This window comes from Crinia signifera, chromosome 6, assembly GCF_055691185.1.
Source record: "Crinia signifera chromosome 6, ASM5569118v1, whole genome shotgun sequence".
NCBI lineage: Eukaryota > Metazoa > Chordata > Amphibia > Anura > Myobatrachidae > Crinia > Crinia signifera.
Genome location: NC_139222.1, coordinates 93,084,427 through 93,107,060, shown reverse-complemented (window position 1 = coordinate 93,107,060; position 22,634 = coordinate 93,084,427). Strand labels below are relative to the sequence as shown.

Genomic DNA, 22,634 nt, shown 5'->3' with positions numbered 1-22,634 from the left:
TGTATGGCCAGCTTTAGGATAGTACTGGAAGAGTTAAGTTTTATCTGTGGTCTGTAAAGAATAACTCATGTATTACCCACAATCATTTTTGTATCACCACATGCACGGAAGAAAAAAAACATAATCATCCTTTAATGGGAGGCCTCCATAGGTTCCTAGTGTGAAGGAATTGTACCAAGGCCCTTATTCTGGTTCACTCGCAAAGGCAAATTCCTTCTCAAATGGACATATCCATGTGCTCTGCAGGTGGGGTAGATGTTACTTGTGCAGAGAGAATTAGATTTGGGTGGGGCTTTACTTCAAAGTGAGATCTATATTGCAGTGTAAAAATAAAGCCGTCAGTATTTTCCCTGCACATAAACAAAATACCTCACCCAAATCTAAACCTCTATGCACGTTACATCTGCCCCACCTGCATTGCACATGGTTTTGTCCATTTGAGAAGGAATTTGCCTTTGCAAGTGAACCAGAATAAGGGCCCAAGTCCTTATATGGATGAGATTTATTTCTAGGCAGTCCAGCTGGCCAGCAAATACAGTTCAGTGTTCCTGTACATTGTCTTTAATACCCCTTTTACACTGGGCAAAAACCCGGGTTTTTCCCTCGTGGACCCGGGTCGGCGCTGGTGTAAAAGGGGTTAACCCGTGTCCCTTTACACAGGACTTCTACCCAGGTCCTAACGTAGAACACGGGCAGGATCTGGGTAGTGGGCAGTGTAAACGGGTATAGCGGGTCATCCGACCCGGCTCCCGTTTACAGCAATGGTGGAAGCCCAACCTACGGACTGCAACTTCCTGCGGTCAACATGGTGGCTGCCCAAGGGGCGCACACAGCCTCCACTGCGGTCTGCTGTACTGTGCTAACAGCAGCAGAAACAGGGAGGAGGTGAATGGATGCCTGTGTGCGGCATCCATTCACCTCGTGGATAGGGGCTGGGGGCAGCCCAGCAGGCTATCTTGGTGCTGGGCTTGCCCCAGCACTTGCAGATGATGGAATCTCCAAGCACCCCCCCCCCAACACACATTTGGTCCATCAAGTCACTGTAGTGGTTACTGGCGGTACTTCACCTGAAAAAGGTGAGGCGCATTTAGTCTTTTACATATAGTGATTATATATAGATTTTTTGCAATGTGTGTATTTAAGATTGTAAGGTCATGCTAAAACATAAATAATAGTCTATTAAAATAAAAATCTGAATTGTGACTTGCAGAATAGCAGGTTTACATCACCTTGTAGCCAGCAGCAAGGGTTAACAGCAGGACTGTGCTAGTAAGGTGCAGGAAGACTAATCCGAAGTGTAATTCCTTTCTTGGCCTCCTGCTATGCTAAACCCCTGCCACCTCTTACTTAGTGAAAGGCAGGATGGTAAGGCTGCATTACACAGGGCTGGATCAGATTATATGTCTGGCCTGTGGCGGGTAATGCTCAGATACAGTCTCTCCTCAAAGCCAGGAGCTGCCAGTGCACTCATTAACATGACAGGACAAAATTTACAGCATGTGATTTATAATCTGCTAAATGCAAGGTCGTGGCTTCTTCATACTTGGAATAAGCTGCATAAAATGGCAAACAGGACTCCACACACCGGCATTGATGAGGCAGTATTTTGTTCATGACAAATGAGTAGGTCCTGTACTGAAAAGTACACAAAGCCGAAGTATTCCCACACTCATACCTGACCTCTGACCCAGCCACTAGTCACCTGAAAGGAATGCCAAGCTCCGCGTTACTCATATGGGTGCATATTAATACAAATGATTAAAGGCACATGAAAACTAACATTAATGTGCATGGGGTGCTTTTAAACACATTTTACAGGTTTTAAGCGTTTACCAACACAACTTGCCATGAGGTGGTAACATACCGCATAAACCATTAAAAGCAACATTCCAATGACGGCATTGATGACAACACACGGATTTTAAACCCTTCTCATAAATGTATTGTCATGTGAAGTGTAAAACAAGAATGGATAGGTGTGAGCGAGCCCTAAAAATATTTATTCTATCACCCACGTGTTAGGTTCTAAATTTAATTTCAAAGTTGTCTTTTTCTGTAAGATTTATATATTGAAATTTGCATTTTTATTGATTGTTTTGTCGAGCAAATGTATATTACGCACGACAAAATGCGCAAATGCGGCACATACACGATATGCTGCAGCACAGCAATATGGTGTTGGGTTTGATTCCCACATAGGCTGTATCTGTGCGGAGTTTATATGTTCTCTCCGTGCTAATGTGCATTTCCTCCCACAATCCACCCCCCCCCCCCCCCCCACAAAAAAAATACATACTGGTAAGTTAAGATTTAAAAATGAATTGTGTGCAATATTGTATTTAAAGTACTGTGTACGTAAGCTCACGAGCAGGGCCCTCTCTCCTCATGTACTTTTCTTAGAATATATACATCTCTGCCACCCTAATGATTGTTTCAGTGTCCTCTCCCCTGATGTAACTATCCTTATTTACCATGTACTTTTCCTAAATGGTCTTGTACTGTAATGAGTTATTTGTGTTTTGCTCATTTATGTATTTTTAGGCGCTACAGAACCCTTGTGGCGCCACATAAATAAACGATAATAATAATATATGTATGCTATATAAATAATAAAAGTATTTTTGCAATGAAAACAAAAAATTCTCTGCAAACATTCTTTGGGTGATTTTCCTAAATTAGCAAACAAGAACCAGCTTGATATAGGGCCTTAAATGTTTTAAACTGTGTTACAGTGTTACTTCTGAAATGCAAATCCATTATTATCCAAGGCCATAAACAGAACAGCTTATCCTCCAAGGTTTTCATGTTTGCCAAAGCATCCACGGTTTTGTAACTCAGATAAACGTAAGAAACCTTAATTCCTGATCGCTCTCACATCCAACCCTCCATAAATAAAGTCAAGTGCATCAGAATGTATCAGTTTATTTCTCCATTTGTAAAAATATAAGACAAACATAACCGCAGAAGCTATGATTTGATTGTTTAAAAATTAACTTCATTTAGTTATACAAATGCATATATTACATAGTATTAAAAATACTGATATTTAAAACATTCTTGTAAAAATCACATTTTCTATAGTATAGCCATAGAAAGAACATTTTTCCACACGTAAGAAGTAAAATGAGCAGTTCCTATACCTAAATCAGGGCAGATAAGTTTGCAGATGACACTGCCAGCTTCTGTATACAGTTATGCAAATTTCCATCCCAACTATGAGACACACTTCAACATAATCTGCAGCACATGACAAGAAAATGTACCCATATCTGGCAGCCAGTGAACCATTAAGAAATTAGAACAAAAATCACGATCCTTTGAACTTGGTTGAAGACCGAAAGCATCAGCAATAGCGATGAGTAACTGATCCACAAGTGAGGAGGCTTAAGGTGGCCATACATCAGAACTATTTCAGGCCCAAATGCACTATTTGACGTACGATGCATTGCGTGTGTTTTTGTGCATATCATGAGTGGTTTTGGTCCGATTATGATCCGATGCACAGTCCCACGGTTTGTGAGATGGATCGTATGATCTTATGTACTGCGCACATGATCTAAAGGACGAGTATGCAGGGAGTTGCAGATCTTATGTGAAATTACAGACAAGATCTATCCTGCATCTGGGAAGCTGCCGGGGAGGTCAAGGGAAACCGTAACTCAGATTGTGGTTGTTCTGATGTATGGCCAGTTTGAAGCCCTGTACAGATGCATCGATTTTTTTTCCGATTTTCTATTCGATTTTGCTTATAGAAGCAAAATAGAATCGAATCCGAAACAAAAATCAAATGTTTTTTGTGTCACTTTCGATCTACATTCGATTTGAAGCGCGCTCCCCTTTTTTTACAGAAAAAATCTACTGTGCAGCCAAGGAAATATCGAATTCGATCTAGTAAATCGAATGTGTACAATGTACCATAAATGTATATCGAATTCGATATCTAAAGCAAAAGTACAGATCTAATGCCAAATCGAATGGAAAGATCTAATGCCAGATCTAATAGGAAATCAAATCGATGTGTGTGTACAGGGCTTTACACCTCCAGTACAAATCCTGCATTGCTTTGAGCAGATTAAAAACAAGGGGGTTTTTAGAAGTATTTTTATCTATTGGGTTCCCTATGCATGCACTGAATAACTCTCATCATTTTAGGAAACGCATAGATTAGTAATTAGGCAATCAGACAATCTTTAAAGCAAACCAATAGTTTGAGTTTTAGTTTTTTTTTTAACTATATATATATATATATATATATATATATATATATATATATATATATATATATATATATATATATATATATATCCTAATCATATTTAATAAATGAAATGTAATTGTAATGATTGTCAAGTTTCACCCTCTCATGGGTCATATACACCAATGTATAGTAGTAACCCGAGGTAATAATCAGCTCAGGTTTACCATAATAGGGGCCATTGGCACTAAACGTTTATTTGAAATACCAATGAAACCATTAACATCAAGTTTTAAAGCATAGATAACTATACTTCCTAAATTTGTATTGGAAGTGTGTCGTTATAAATTATTTAGATTGTTTGTCAAACTGGCCAATCAGAAATGTTTGTGAATGTACAGCAATAGACCATACATACAAGAAAGATTACATTTACAGCAGCTGAATCTGCAAACCATCATTGTAATACCAAATCATATAGTAAATAAATTGGCTGATGACCAAACGTACAATCTATTGCAGTTAGTTAATCAAGATTAGATTTTCACAATAAATCTAGTCTCTAGATGACCCACATTTCAAATATCACAGTACTAAATATTTGAGTCACTGGCATAGATTCAATGGAGTCTTGGTACTACAGTTGGTAAAGGAGTAGGTATGTGCACATGGGTTTGTGTTATTTGTATGTAGCACATCCTTCACTGGCGCTGTGATCATGTAGAGGAGTTAATGAAGTAGTGTATGTACAAGGAATTTAGTGGGAGAACATGACATTTTGTTACCTGCACATATAAAATGAAATAAGGGCCTTTTATTCAACGGAGGTCAGATGTAAACAGTTTATCACGATAATACAATGCTTTCTGTTCTTTTATCCTCTTTAGGTTTAGCTCAAAATATTTAGGGGAAATCAAATTACAGAAGAAACATCAAAAGGGAAAAGTTTTTTGCCATTTATCCCAATGCTTCTCCGATATATTTTATTTTGGATTATACCAGGGGTAGCCAACTCCAGTCCTCGAGAGCTACCTACAGTTCACATTTTCCAAACCACCTAAGCTTGTGCACAGGTGCACTCATTACTCAATGACACATTTTAAAAGATTCACAGGTAGACCTAATTACTTTATTTGTGATTCTATGAGGAAACCTGGAAAACACGCACTGTTTGTAGTGCTCAAGAACTGGAGTTTGCTACCCCGGGATTATCCTATTGTCACCCCCAAAAATTCTCACGAAAACACACAGATTCAGTGAGAAATACCCATTTTCAGGGAATTGTTTCGCCTGCCAGAGACAAAAGAAACATAATCCCTAATAAACTGTGGCGCAGGCCAGGTTATCGGGAATAACAGAGTAGCCTCCAGCAAGGAAATGACCAGGAATCAGATCATGGGTAATTGCATATCCCCTTAGCTGGAGTACCTATATCCATTTATATACAATGCTGATTGTATACTTGAAGAAATATATTTATGTACACCTTAATATATAAAAAAATATATATTTATCTGGTTTTCTATTGCAAATGTTTTTTTGGGATTACAAAACATACACATTTAAATGCCAGTGTTTACCAAGAATGCCATTGTTCGTGACCGAGTCATGCAAATGTTTTTAGTTTTGCATGACAAATACTTTCTTTGGAAACCGCGTTACTTGCGCTTATTCTAAAATGTATGGAGAGGAGGAACAGTGTCAGCTACCTCGGAGAAGTCTATGGAAGTAATGCGTTAAATACAGCATGTGGCATTTCTCCGCGTCATCTCCTCCTGGGAAGGGACAAACCAATGCATGGCTACAGAAATGCTAGAACGCACAACACTATACAGAAGCCAGAGGATTAGGTCGGCTGGAAATTCCCAAATATAAATGATCACTATTCCAGTGTTTGAGAAAAAATAAAATAAAAATGAGAGGTAGTATGTCAATTGTATATATATATATATATTTTACCACACTGCGAGAACATACCCTATGTTACTATATACTGATCATACAGCAAGTATAGCAATTAAGACATGTAGTAAAAAAAAAAAATTCAAGCAAGAAAATGCTACCTACAGATGTGTCCTCATACATCTTGCCTAAAGACTCCATGCAGCGGGAAATGACTGGCGGGAGTGAGCGAGAAGGTGCCGTGCAACTCTGTTAGTGCCAGGCCTCATCTTTACTGACAATCTGGCGGATGTATTAAGCCTTAACAAGAGATAAATATGAGGGAGATAGAGTGATAATTGACCAGCCAATAAGCTCCTGACATTTTTTCAAACAGCCTGTAACATGGCAGATTGATAAAGAAACAGCCAATCAGCTACTATCACCCAGGCATTTATCTCTTGTTAAGGCTTAAAGCCCCATAATCACTACACAATCGCAGCTGATATGGTTAACTATACTCAGCTGCAGGCGGGCGATGTTGTCCACACACACTGAACCGCCGATACCAATCAGTGACGTCACCAGGATCTGCAGAAGATGCAGGTTGTTTGGCTATATTGCCAAATTTGACCTGCATGTTCAGTAGATCTCACTCATCGTTAACAACGCACATCCACACTAGACAACATTGTGAACAATATCACTCAGAAGCTCCTTCCTGAGCGATATTGTTAACAATATTGCCTAGTGTGTATGGGGCTCAATAAATCTGCCCCCAAGAGTCTTCTTTGCATCGCACAAGCAGACCGAGATGAAAAAGATATGCAGAATATGCATAGTGTACGATCACACCTGTATCTGCGTATGAAATGCTAAGTTAGTGTTTTCTAGGAAGCCGTATAGTGCAGCATTTTGTACGCAAATACAGCTGCAGTCACACACAAAAGGCATGCCGCATATTTTAATGACCATAGCGTGTCCTATTCAATTGTTTTGCAAATAAGATGCATTTTAATGTAAAAAGCCGTTCAAAGAAATGCCTGGTGCTAGAACATCCCGCATGACTAGAAGGGCTGCTTAATGTGCAAGGAGGCAAGATGTAAATGGACCCTTCTGTATGATGTTGTAAGATGCTGCAAAGCCCTTATCAAAACATAGTTTACCATTCCTACAGGAAATCTTTGGAACAGAGGCCTTTTCTTGGTCAGACTACGTTAGGGGCCTACACATAGGGAGATTTTGCTTGACGTTCTGAGCGATGCTAGATCGCTGAGCAAACAGCAATGTGTCAGCGCTGTGTGATCAGTCAGGGCCAGTGACCGGTGATTAAATAGCATCACTATTACCCCTACACACGGACCGATGAAGGGGCACTTTCTAAGCGATCTAGTGAGATTGCTTACAGAATGCCCTGAAATTGCCCCATGTGTAGGTCCCATTACAGTTCGGTAACTGAACCGCACCAACAGCATACAGAGTACGATAAACTTCATAACGGCTTTGTTCAATAAATGGTTTTAGCAGCATCAGATTTAACCATATTATGTACATTTTTTAGTACAATATCTAGATTATTGTTGATAGACTTTAGTACAGTATAAAAAGGACATGGCTATACAAAAAGGACAGATTTTCTTTTAAAAGGAGTGAAATTGAAAAAAAAAAAAAAGGATCACCACACTGCAAATGAAAATGATTAAATCAAGGATCCTATGCCCGTTATTTTATTTTATGTGTTATCCAGTGTAGGGATGTTTCAGAATTTAGTGTATAGGACACAAATTACGTAAAACACAACTGCCATGTTTAGAGTTAAATAAAAAGGGGGGGGGGGGGGGGGGGGAATAAATACACATAGAAGCCTGGGCAAATATAGAAATATATAAAAAGGCATACACAAGAGATTAGAGCATACAATACATAAATGCGAAAACCCCCCTATGGCTTTACATATATTAACCTATGATGTACGCTTTTACGGTGATGCTTATCACGTGGTCCAAGTGACTATTTTCTGGCAATATTGTGACAAAGCAGAGCAGGACACCTAAAATGAAATCCCTCTATATAAAAACGGTCAAGCCAGTTGCCCATATGTGCAAAACAAATCCAGTTATCTATATACATTAAAGTACAGAAGGAGACATAAGTTATCCGTTTTGCCCTTATCTACGTGTGCCTTTCTTAATATTTTGTGTGCTCATAAAAATCACAAAAGATTGGTCATAATACATGTCAAACCGTGTGCTTACCCAGCAGTAATAGTGTTACAATTCTTGTGCAATCTGTAGTGCATTCACCAGTCAGTGGCCATACAACAGCAAGGCAACAAAGCCTGCTTCAGTCAAAAATAGAATTTAATATTAAACATTTTAAAAAGTAATATTAAAACATAAAAAGGGGAGGAACATTCTGAACACACGATAGGCAACCTGTCAGATTACACAACATGCCAAGAATCCACCAATACAAATGGAGCTCGTTGTTCACCTATGGAATGTAAAACTTAAAACATTAAAAAAAACATTTGATTATTTTTTCGTTTCCTTCATTTCACAAAAATACAATAGTAAGCTCTGAGGGAAATAAGATTACAATGGACAATATAGACTTTACAACATATTTTCTTCATAAAAACAAAAGATAAAATAAAACCCATGACATTTGCACAGATAATTTCACATAGATCAAATGCTAAACATGTGCAATGAGGCAGACACCAGACTTGGCATTCACAGTGTAATTATTGTACCATCTTCTTCCAATATTTTTGCTTCATAGCTATTTTCAATTTGGTCCAGACTGCCACGACTGGTGGATAGGTGCATTCTGTAAGTGTTTGACTGTATAAAACCATTCTGCGTTAAATCAGGAGAGGATTCCATCTGCGTTAGAGACTCCATACTCTCAGAGGAGGGCACAGCCCTAGGGATCTGCTGTGGCTCCCCTTCCTCCTCTATGATTATGTCCTCCTCATCGCTCTCCACTTCCTCCGGGTGGTAGTTCTGAACTATGTGCTGTGATGAGATATTACCATACATGCTTGTGCTACTGTCTGTGGACTGCCCGGAGCTGCCCGAGTTTTTACTGTTCCGTACAATATTATTCCGCTGGTTCGCTGGTCTGACCGTTATGATGAGGTTGTGACTATTAGCAATCATCATATCTGTAACCTGGTCGAGGCTCTTACCGGAAACTTCTATACCATTGACTTCAAGAACCTCATCATTGACTGCTAATAATCCAGTGCTCTGAGCTAATCCACCAGGAACAAGTCTGGATATGAAAATGCCAGGCACTTTCTCTAAGCCGTGTGGGGTTACCCGGACGCTGGAGCCATCGCGGATGTAGAAACCAAGAGGTTTTTCCATTCCATGTTTATAAAGACGAACCCGGCGGTGGGTTTCAGGAAGAATATCGACATCAATGATCGATGAAACTGGCCTGAAATCACTGGGCATACCAATAACCAAATGCGGCTTCTTGCGGTTGGTATCTGGACGCAACACTGTCGAAAGTACAGTCTTCTTTTTGGTTAAAGTGTCTGTGCCAAAGGCACTGTAGTCTGCCTCTTCTGTGAAAGAAAAAAAAAATATATATATTTTAGAATTCATCCATAGAGTTGAAAAACACACATTCGCTTTTGTACACTCGAGAACACAATTAAACAGGGACTTTACAGCTATTAGGTAAATAGTGCCACCAACAAAATGGTCTCTAAAAATAGAGCACAAAATGATCCCCCTTGTATGATACAGGCAGAACGACAACTTCCCTCTGCCGATCACATATTGGTCTTTTTCCTGTGACCGATTCGGCCATCTCATTTGTCTCAGCAATAGCCACATGCTTTACTTCAAAACCACAATATTTATTATATGAATTATATATGAATTTGAGGATTGCTAGAATTATGGATACGAAGGTAAAAGTAAAAGGAGACACAGCATATTTGAAGCTGTCTAATACAGGGTATGGGAGAGTATAAATAGGGTAGTGTCCTGTAATCAATGTTACTAAAATAAAACATCATCAACATCTCGGCTGTCCTGATGGAGAAATCACTGCACCTGCAGACAATACACAGGGAGGCCATTTTTGTGTGACAGCACAGGACAGAAGTCCTACTACAGCATTTCTATATCTGCACATTGGGGGCCAGATGTACTAAGGCTCAAGAAGTGATAAAGTGGCAGCCAACTAGCTGGTTGTCTGGTAGTTTATAACTGTCCACGGTATCACTATAAGACTTGGTATTCGACAAAGTATTTTCGACCTTCATAGTGTTGAACCTATGATCCATACATTTGGCCCTGGGTTCCCTGCACCACATTGTATTAGCTTTCACTATAGCTGGTGCACCAGCGCGCTACTACCACACATTACTACGGCACAGGGACTATTTCACACTGCTGATAGTTATGACATAACTTTGAAGAAGTTTATTACTGTTGTAAACTAATTACTTTACTTCAAGTTTTATTATTAGGCCCCTCTAAATTACTACAATCACCACAATGGTCTAAAATGTTTGTGCATCTCTGTTCTCCAACAACCTTGAAGAGAAGTCAATGTCACCAGTTTCTCTCTTGCTCTATTCACGTTTATTTATCCTGGCTCAGACTACAGCACCTGCACTACAGACCGTGTGAGAAAATCTGACATGAGACACCTATTGTTTATAGGAGACAAGTGAAAGACAATTGAGAGAAAAGCTATAAGGAAACACTTACAGTGCACCTTGTATCCTTCTGTGGACTCTGATCACTTTAGTTTAGGTTATTAATATATGCACCCACATAGTCAGTTCCAACAGCCTCGATAGAACACCCTTGACACCCTTAGAAAGTATACCTCTACCTGTATAATGTTCACATTACAAAGAGGGCGGAGCCGGTTATTAATAAATGTCCTCCATGATATGTATAGCAGATCTCCACAATGGGGACATAAATGCTCAAGGAGTGTACCCAGCCTTTGAACAGGCTGTCTTACTCACTGTGTATATATGTAAAACACTTCCCTGTACACAGAACTCACTGAACAAATATTACATTTATGCTGAAGGAAGGGTACATCAGTTAATACAACAGAAGCCTGTGAGCAACAACACATAAATAAAAGAAAAAAGTTACTGCTGGCATACATGAGCGCTCATTCTGAGGTGAATCCATGTACGGCTTCACTGCAGAAAACACCCATTTTGTACCCACTAGTTTGGGCAGCATTTAGAACGCAAAACAAAGGAACATAGACATAAACTATAATGAAGAATTGTGAACAGCAAAATAAATGGGAGACGTCTCATGTCTAGATATCGCGTTGTATAATCGTACTTCTGGCCAAGCAGTGGGAAACAGAAATCAGATTCTCCACTTACTTCCATAAATTGCTCAGCAAAACCCAGTTATGTGTAAATAGAAAGGTGTGTGCAGATTGTGACATAGATTTTTTCTTAATATAGGCATTACATAATGATTGAACTGTGGACGCTGAGGATACACTCCAGCATCACAACTTGTTACGTACAGTCCTGCTAGGTATTTAGTTATCAGACACACCTTTAGAACAATCAGACTGCTATTTGTAGAAAACCATCTCTTGCTCATGCTTACACAAGGTTTAATTATATAAATAGCTGGTGAGTCTAGGTGTAATCACCACTCACCTTTACCCGACATGACATCAAGATGGGAACATTGCAAGGTACAAATAAAGTTTTTTTTTTTAAACAAATAAAAAAAAAAAATCACAACCAACACAGAAGGTAAGGTAAAAAGTGCTATTATTGTCTACACAATGGCTAATTCCCTCGCCAATCGCCTTCGAGCCCTAACACCCAAGCGACCAAACACCAGACTGCCCAAAAGCACCTGAATACCAGAGCGCTTTAACTCGAAAATCCCCGACCGCCCAAAAACCCAAGTCCCCGTACAAGACCAAGCATGTCCACCCCACCTCCAAATATTCGACCACCCAAGCATGTCCAAACGCCCCAACTCCCAAATACCCGAGCCCCACAGACCACCAGCAGGGAAGATCAGAAGATGCAGCTAAAAGATCCACAGGATTGGGCATTGGATCACAAGCCGTACGACTGTCGTTAACAAGGACTCCCATCATGCAGCATGACCGTTATTGTTGAGGACTACCTCGTTCAGACGAGGCAGGGGTTCCTTAATGGCCCGCACATGAGCATAGTTAATGATATTGAGCCTGCACACTAGGCGATATTGTTCACAAAGAGCTTTTTGAGCGATATTGTCAACAATGTATTGGGCTTAACAATCATATGGTTATAGCAGACCTTATTTGGTGTAGGAATGATTCCCTTTCAGCAGTGCAAGACTGGCCTTATCCACTGTACTGCTCCGTGCTAGGATCCAAACATTCCTTAAAGTCTTAAATTCACTGCACTAGCTGCCAACCTGACATCACTCACCATTATTCACTAACAGGAGAAGTTACAGATGTGACCAGCTGTGCATTTCTTGAAGGATGCCGCTGCAAAAGCCATACCTTATCTACATCTCTTATATACAGGTCCCTTATCCATAGTTTCCAGAATGTAATTCTTTTTTTGCTGAAAGTACTACTGGGACATCTGTAAATGGCACTACTGGGAACATGATATGCAACTGGCACGAAATATGTCAAATTCAGTGCCTGAGATAGGACACAAACTTTGTTTCATGTTTTAAAATCTTGTTTCATGCACTAATAAAATATATGGATCACACAATCTGTTTATCTTTTCTACCCCAGGTAACCTTATTATGTATTTTTATTGTCCAGAATATCACTGTATGATGTAGCATCAAGAACTACCTTCACTGAAAGGAAGGAGCCCAGGCAAACCACGAAAACAGCCAGATCGCCAAACTCAGTAGTAAGTGTTGCCATCAGGACAGATGATTTTTATGCACTATGCGGTTCAACACTCAGAACCTTCTGTGGCAATAGCAACTAGATGTCTTTAGTTCACAACAGCAGCACTTATGTGGGACAGTTGTACAAAAACCCTCTTCTTTAAGTATTCTAGGATTGTACTTTTTTTTATTTTTCAGGTCATTTGCCACTCTGCTAGTGCAAGGCATCTTTTGTTGGAATGTGCCAAAACCACTTCACGTGACCGCACAGATTAAATGTGATAAGCAACATTTTTATAGGTGTGCAACTAGGGTGGCCAATCCTGGGATTGGTGGGATCCCGGGATTTGGCCCCCAAATTGCCGAGATTTGAATCCTGGGATTGGAGTTTCCAATACCGGGATTTTGAGCACTCACTCAGATGATGCCTGGCTATTCCCGATGCCTGGCGGTGGCCAGCGGCTCTGCGCAGCGCAAAATGGTCAGAGGTCACGCTGCGCAGCCCGCTGGCTGCACCCCACTCTACTTCTGGCAGCTGTCACCGCTAGAGACTTGCCTGCGATTAGCTGTGGCCAGGTTAGGGCTCTCTTCTTCTCCCGCTTCTCTCTCCCCAGCCCGCTGCTGCTTCCTCTGCCTGCGTACGGCAGCCGGGACACTGCTGTTATTAGTGATTAGGACACTAGAGCTGCTGCACCACTGCCGGGTGTCCTGCAGCCTGTGTGCACATTATGTGTACACAATGTATTTTATTATTAGGGAGGCCAATCCCGGGATCCCAGGATTGAGTATTATTCAATCCCGAAACCCGGGATTGAAAAAATGCCTCGGGATTGGCTTCCCTATATGAAGTTCTACAATGTAGTGTCAGATTAATCGGTGCAATCTTGTGATGCTGTATTATCAGATTGCAATGAATTTAAGGTCCACATTCATGTGGTAAAGATACTCAGCACAGCTCATGCCATATGGCATACTGAAGCTTGGTGTATGAGGACACATGCAAACTGTACGTCATTCTTTGTGAGTGGGCTTATTAATAAATGACTCAATACTGTCAGTCCAAGAAAGATTGGATGTTCCTGCGTTCCTTGTGGTGGGCTTTGCACAAAAAAAAACTATTTAAATTCACGTCTTCTAGGATTAAAGACACTGGATTAGCCTGGTTTACGATGTTTGCCTTGCTGTAGATTACTTCAGATGAGTAATGGTTTTCTTCTATTTCCATGGTTCCCAAAAGTGCTTCATGGGTTGTTGTTAAAATTTCGGTACTTATGTAATATCTGGACTCCCGTTTTTCTTATGACACCGCGTCCCCTCACGGGGATCGCTGCGCTCACCACGCTTCAGGCACGGTGGCTCGCTGCACTCGTCACACTATATAAAGTCAACTCCATGCGTAGTTGGATAGTAGAGGTATGAAAAAATGGGGTGCATTTAACATGGGAGTCCAGATAATACATAAGTACCAAAATTCCTTATAAATTTTCAGCACCTATTTTGCACACTGGGACTTTCCTAACCGAGATAGTTATGTACAAGTCATACATTTTATTTTAAATAGCCACAACATCCTGGCAATTTATTATAGCAATTCATTAGGGAAATCTTCAGCTAGAAGAATTTGTACATCTCTTTAAAAGTAGTAAGTAGCGTACACACCAGTTATTCATTTTCTATTCAATCCTGAATTGATCGGGATCCAATTGCGCGGTGTTGTGTACACATTCGATTTAGACTATATTGTACATATCTGTACTGTATAGTCTTGCCTGAACAGTCTATTTTTTTATTCGATTTGGATGCCGCACATCGGGGTCGAATGCTTCTGAAAACTGTTCAATTTTGCTTATATACGCAAAATGTAATAGAAAAATACACCAAATCAAACGGTGTATACACCACAGTAGAATAAGAACACAAAAGTAACATGACGATCATATCCAAAGTGGTACTGTCACTACCACACAAACTAACAATGTGGTCAGTTCTGTTCTGCATGATGTGAATAGGGCCGGGAGGGGTATTAATATCAGTGCGCTGCTAGGTCGGAAAAGCACAACATCCAATGTACTGTATACAAACACTTTATATGGAACCTAAAGCATCCAATCTATTATTTACATAGATGTTTTGATATTCAATACATCCAGACAGTACTTATGCTACAGTGAGCACTAAAACAGATGTTCAATCACTTCTCCTGAAGCCCCATACACACAGGGCTATGGGTGCCTCTTGTAAAGTGATACTGCTTAGCACAGATCGCTCAGCACCAGCAATGTGTGCCGAGCGATCTGGCACAGACAGTGTTCTCTGTTAAGAGAACACGGCCATGACTATATTTATGCTGAATGCAGTATAAATGTAGCCCGGCACTGGCAATGCGTGGGACCGTGCATCGCTGTTCGGGGGTATACACGCGGAGCGATCCGTGATTCATTTCTAAGTGTTCTAGTCAGATCCCTTACAAATAGGGCTACAATTGCCCCATGTGTATGCCAAGTAAGGCATTCTGGCACCAGAGATCAAACTTAAGTGGACAGAGATCACGGTTATAAAACTTATTTGCTCATAGCCTCAGAAGGCTCTACATGAGCTGGCATGGGAAGCAGACATGCTATTCTCCACAAATGTTTCTAAGCATGTGGAGAGATTTATCAGCCACAGCTTAAATGCTGCCAACCGTTCTATTGCTGGAAAAGATAGGAGTCTCTTTTGTTCAGTGCATTAACTCAACTTGGTATACATATCACTGGGTGCTTCATGTTCTCTATTAACATATTAGAGAACCATAAGCCTTATACACACTATGCATTATGCAGTGCCATCTATATAACTAACTATCGTCAGTACTGCAAATAGTTTCTAAAAACCTGAATGATGTTCAGTGACGTCACCGGGACCCCACCAAACATGCAGTCGATAACGATATTGTCAGAGCATGCAGTCAATGACGATATTGTCAGATTTAACTGCATGTTCAGGAGACCAGGGTTATCGTTAATAATCTGCAGGATTGTGCATCGTTAACTATATACTGGGTACACGCTGAACGATATACAGAACAACATAATGAACAATATTGTTACTGTGCATAATCTCGGCAGAATGTGCCCTACTTCACAAGCAGTCAAGCGCATTATGCCGAGAACGGCTGGGAATTGACAAGCTCCTGGCCGCAACTCGCTGATTTCCGGCTGCTTCTCACGACCACGCCCCCTTCTCGCTGCTCAGCAGGCTGGACATTAAATCCCGCCTGCAAAATGCCAGTCCAACAGTCGTGACACTACATTGAATACACCCCTTAGTGGCTTGTACTCTTGAAGCTCGTATACGAGGCATCTTACTTTGCCAAATCACTCCCCATGCTGCTTTTCTTGCCTATAACCCTGGCCTCCCCTTTTTTTTTTGCCTATGGTTTTATTTCCCTTAGTCATATCAGATGTAACACAATTGTTGCCTATCTAATGAGCACAACACACGTAGCCAGATACAGGCATTTTCTGAGTGATGTTACTTCATTTAAATACATAGCTCAGAAAATGCCCCTACATCACTGTGTGTGTGTAGGGGTCATAGAGATAGTGATGCACGGCCCCGTGCATCGCAAGCTCTCACAATTAAGAACCAGCACACTGGTTATTAATCAGTCGGGGACAGTGTTCTCACCGGAGAACACTGGCCGTGACCGATCACTCAGCACACATTGCTGGCACATCGCTGTACTGTGGGCGTTCTGAGATGCTCTAGCATCGCTCATCTAAACACATCACTACGTGTGTAGGCCCCATAAAGATGTTGGCTAAAATTTACTGCCTGCTGTTCTTTTTATAATGATAACCATTATGACCTTATACCTTAGAAACATAGCGTTCCATTCATTACAAGAACTAGATCATAAGGAAAACAAAAATATGTTTTTGTGACTGTATGTGATAAAATACTGATATAAAGACCAAAGTTGCAACCGAGAAACAACCTTTAATGACTGTGATGAGAAAACGAAAGCACTGATGTTCACAATTAACTAAAGTCATCCCGTCCCCCTCCATCATGTGTACATACTTAAACAATGTGTGTCCACAGCGACGGCACAATACATCACACCATACATACGATGCAATGTACACTTTCATGCTGCATTTCCTTGTTCATTGCATTGTCCCATCTGTGTCGCAGCACAGCAGATGCAAAGATGCAAAAAATTACCTTAGAGAACGTGAAATGGGCATACACACTATACGATCCACGCATTATATCATTCCTTTCCAGGGTGGAGTGAAAGATCATAAGACAGTTCAGGATTCCGACTGTCGGAACGTCCTGACAGTCGGAATCCCAGGCTGTTTACACTTCTCGAGACTGCAACTCAACTGTTGGTATTCAAAGTACCAACAGTCAAGTGTCGGAAAGTCCAAGGCTTGGCGAAAACGTTTCAGACAAAACAATTCCGACTTGTTTTAAAGTCAGATCTATTTCTTCGGAAACTACCTTATATGTGGTCATAAACGGCAGCACTGATTAGGTGACGGCTGCTGAATTCTGCCCTAAGTGTGTAGCTAGCATTACTTAATTGGTGGGGCCCCCTCTCTTGGCATCCCTTCACTCTGGACTGTGTCAAAAATAATGATAAGCACTATACGGGTTCTCCAGTTATTACAGCACTGCAGGAATGTCATAACATGGAAAAATCCCAGTGCCAATGGTAACAGAGTAACTCCATTATTTTTGCGAATGTGAAATTCGAGGTAAGTATAGCAGAAAAATATGTAGTTACTGCAATGGCAAAAGAATTGTTTAGCGGGAAGCTTATTTATAACAAATAAATGTTTCAACGGGTCCAATTTTCTCTCTCCTCCCAGAAACAAACACTCAGCACTTATACTGTATGTGGTAGGGCAATGCCCTAGAGAACAACCACTGCATATAGTTATGAAATAGCAGCAAGTTAAAGCTACTTAAAGAAAAAAAAATATCTACCACTCATAAGGCAAACTGGAAACGTCGGTTCAACAGCACAAAGCAATGACTGTCTCCACAGAAATGTCAACTGCTTCCTGAGGCCCTAATTACACAACCTGAAACAATGTACACTTCCTTGTGCTTCATTGAGTTATACTGCAGGTGTATTACCCCAATTCTGTCTCCAGGTAGTTTTAATAGATCAGGATTTAATAGCTATTCCATTGCATACTTTGTTATCTTCACAAAAGCAAATAGTTCTATATAATAGGAAGTAGAGAGCTATATGCGACTAGTGATTTACCACTGTCATACAAGTACCTCATATGTACAAACACTCTCCATGTGTCCGATTTGTTAGAAATATGCAGGTACAGGCATGAGGGTGTAGCATACTTTCTGTACACCCTAGTGGACGCCTTGCAACTCGGAACAGCTTACTTAACCAGTGCAGTGTTTGGTTTAGTTTTTTTTTTTTTTTTATCGTAAAGCTGGTGCAGCCATACTCCCTGTTATACACACACTGATAGATGAAGCAGAGATTGAGCAGAAAGGAATGTCATACAGCTCACCAGCCAATGGGTGTATGTAGGATGCTGGGACAGTGCCTAAAACAACAACAGGTAATTTGGTCTTCCACGGTGGCGCTCTCATAGAGAGCTCTGCACATGCGGAGTAGTAGCCTCGTGGCCATATTGGTACTGGGAATTGAGCTCTCCTAAAAGGAATCTTGCCCAGTAGCGCACGCTACATAACCATAACCCCCACAAAACACAACTTCGGGAAGTAGGATATTACATGGCTCTGTCACATGTATATAAAGAAGAGACTCAAGTAAAAAGTACACACTAGATGGGTACGGGTCATTGGGTCTACCAATATTAGGTTGTCATGCATTGGGCCGATCACTGAAGGTCACCATTGCATAGGTCGACAATGGCTCAGTCTACATGTGGTTGTCACTTTTTTTTGCCCCGAATGTCGACAGGATAGTCATTGACACCGTCAAAGTGTACCCGCCATGCTTTGGGCACTATTCAATTCTTCCTCCCTAGTGGATGGTAGGGCATGAAATACAACCTGCCGGCACATGCCGACTAAAAATAAATAAAAATAAAATAAACTCATGTCGACCCGTGACTATCTATTGTTGACCTATTTCTTGTGTTGACCCAACCCATGTTGACCTTTAGTGGTCAACCCAATGCACGTGGAACTTCTATGTGTTGAGCTTATGACCGTATTATGACCGTATACCCATTAGATGGTCTCGTCCACAAACAATGTCATTAACAATTTCCCTTGAACAGGCTGGAACTCCCTGAGCAAACGATACATGAAACAATATAGTTTCCGATACCGTTCAGTGGCCACATGAAGGAGCATGGAGTGGATGACAATATAGTCAGGCTATGACTGCATGTACAGATGACAGAGGGAGCCGCCAGTGGCATGCATCAACAACAATATAGTGCGTATGATGTATACACAGCATAACACATCCAGCCATATGAATGACTATTTACAAGAAGTCACTCTTTCTGCTAAACCAGAAAATCAGGAAAACATGTACTGCTGTGGAATGCGAAGGTTGACCTAAAATCTAAATTATGAAACCAATGAATATGTCTGGCGATAAAACACACATGGACATAATGCGGACATTGGACAATGTAAGGGAAAGACTAGAAGGTTTATGACCACTGAATCTTCTTACCAAATGTCCCAGTTTCTCCTGTATTATACTACATTTTAATATTAATATACCAGTAATTAATATGACTGCAGCATCCTCACTATGCTGCGGTTTAATTCAGCTGGCATGTATTTTACATAACCATTTTGAGGCGTTACATGCATTCCAGCTCCTTGCAAAATACATTAAAAAAACCATTATGCAATGTTAACCCATCATCTGATAGTTGTTCAAAATAGCATTAGAAATGCCAGCATCGCTCACATTGTTATATTAATAAAAAAAATATATATTATATTAAACTATATAAAAAGGTAAACATTACAGGTCAATACAGTGAATAAAAAGGTTTGCTTGGTAGTTTTTTTACCTATTTTGACAAATTCACTTGGCACTCCAAGGGTTAAGCAGAGGTAGCTAGATTTAAATACACATACAAACTCTGTAAAAATAAAAAAACAAAGCCAATATGATAACCTGTTTCATTCTATTTGTCCTTATGTGCCCTTTAACATAAAATGAAACATTAGTACCTGCTGGGTACCAGCCAAAAACACACCATTAAAATCAATTTAGCTGAACATCCCAGACCTGGAGTTCTAGTGCTCTTCATTATCTGGTACAGGAACAATGCATCCTATTATACCAATCCTCAGTATTAAAGATATATACACTGACCAATCAATCTTATCCAATCATTGTAGCCTGCATCTTAACTTTTTCACTGAATAGTGAAGCAATACACAACCTCTTGCCCAACAATAATCGTTGGGGTTGATTCTATTGAAAAGGGGTATATGTAGTGTGTAGGTCTAGAATCCTCCCACAAACTACAATTTCTGGCGCATATGTATAGAAAAATAATCAATTAAATATCGATTAATAATAACTCAGTCCACTGCTGCTGTGGGTGTTTAAGTGAGTTGGCTAGAGCTCACACTTCAAAAAACAGAAATATTGGGGTTTTAATAGGAGACTTTTGTCCTGTTACTATAGAGATGAAACGCGTCGATGACGTCTATTCCTACGCTTGCAGTCTCAGTGTCTCCACTTAAAGTTCAGCGGTCAAGGTAACCGCTCGCCCGCCGACACTTTCTGTGGGCACACTGATTACAGGCTATTCATCAAAAACCAAGTGGTTTGAGCAGCTGCCCACATGATAACAACTCAACAGACTCACTGGTTTTTGGATGCTCACTACCATCTATTGGGTTGAGCCGCAGACCTGCCGGGCTCCCCGTCCTCCTATTCCAATAATACCTACTACGGAGGGTGAGATACCAAACCAATATCATCATATGCCGTTCTAATTGTACTACTGCCTAACAAAGTGCTTTATGCGTGTTTGCCTTACACGCCAACTGGCTCTGTGCATCAGCTTTTCTCATTTCAATCACCTGCTTGACTTTTACAATGTGTCATTACTAGCCCTTATGAATGACTGGAATTAACCATAAACTAACCTTATTGTTTGGATACACAGAGACATTTTCTTTTCTTCAAATGTGATACTTCATATTTGTGCTGCTTTTATTTTATACTTTATATATTTTTAGATTATGTGTACTATATACGATGCTCCTTTAAATGGTGCGTCCAGTGTACATTCTGTCCAGCGGTATTCTCTCAGGTTCAATGACACGGCAGTGCATGGTGTTTAAAACCCAAATATTTCTGTCTATTGAAAAGGGATATGGACCACAGGAAGGTTGACATGCCTTGTGTTGACAGGGCCTAGGGCAAAACCTGGAATAGGGTGACATGCCTAAGGTCGACAAGCTTGAAAGGTCAGGTAGTATTTCATGTCCCACCATCCAAGACAGTGTGGTGGGAAAATAAAATAGTGCCTGTGTCCGTGTCGACATTCAGGACAAAATGTGAAAACCGCATGTCGACCTTATGTTTGTGTCAACCTTCCAACACAGTCGACCTTAGCCATGTTGACTGATTTCAAGTGTCGACCTAAGCACTGTCAACCTTCAGTGGTTGACGCAATGGCATGTCGACTCACTGACCCACACCCTTCAGCAGAACAGCATGAGTCACTAAACATGTATCATGCTCTTAAAATCTAGAAGGGTAATCCAGTAGTCTGCCTGTTACGGGCTAGGGGGCACAGCCTTAAAATGTCCCTCTCTGCTCATTGTGCTAGCGAGACTGAACAAGAATGGAAACTTAATACAATCTCCCCAAACTCAGATCACTTACTGAGACAAGATTACACATCACCTGATTAAACCATGCAGGCGGCTTATTGAATCTTTTTCTTGTAGTGATTCCCGAGTAAGGATAATGTGCAGCAGGAATAAAGGCACTTGTGTCCAGCCTACCATACTAATGATTAGAGGAGTAAAGGGCTACTGGCACAGATCCTGGGGGCAGTGTACAAAATAATCACCAAGAGGTGAGCAACTCTGCACAGTACAGCTGGTTAATATATGATAGACTTTGGGGCCAGTACAGAATTTAAACATAACTTAGAGAGAAGTCAAAGATTAACACAGCAGGGAGTAACAGACCATCTTAATCCGCCTGAAACGACATGCAGTTCCAGAAAAGTCACATTGCTGCAGAATAGAATATCACAGTAACATAAAGGGGTTTATTTAATGCCGATCAGGCGAGCAGTGCCTATTGCTCGCTGTCATAGCCAGCCCTCACTAAAAAGCAAGGTGGAAACGGCACGTGCAGACATCAAAACAGCGAGGCTCGCAGCTATATGCAGTAGGATCACTGCATTACCTGCGAACCTCGCCATTCGGGAGAAACCTCGTCATCCACTGATGGCGAGGATTCGCACGGAACATAGAATAGGGTGAGCGGCCAGAGAGTGGTGGTTAAATGGTGAGGATGGCTTGTTTTCGGCGATCCTCCATGAAAACAAGCCATCCACGCCATAAAAAAAAAAAAAAAACGCTGGTCACATTGAATACACCCCATAGAGCAAAGCAACCATTCCCCACTACGGTTGTAATAATCAGCAGTATACCTTCAAAAGAAATTGTACTGCAACATTCTGGGGTGTGGT

General features: G+C 40.7%; 1 protein-coding gene across 1 annotated transcript in view; it reads right to left on the bottom strand.

Annotated features, from left to right (window-relative positions):
* Nucleotides 1–8,418: 8,418 nt before the first annotated feature.
* PARD6B (par-6 family cell polarity regulator beta) overlaps nt 8,419–22,634 on the bottom strand; it is a 31,804-nt gene continuing 17,588 nt past the window's right edge. The window contains exon 3 of the mRNA XM_083146476.1: nt 8,419–9,653. Within this exon, the coding sequence (XP_083002602.1) occupies nt 8,812–9,653 (842 nt within the window). The 3' untranslated portion in view covers nt 8,419–8,811. The remainder of the gene's footprint in view (nt 9,654–22,634) is intronic.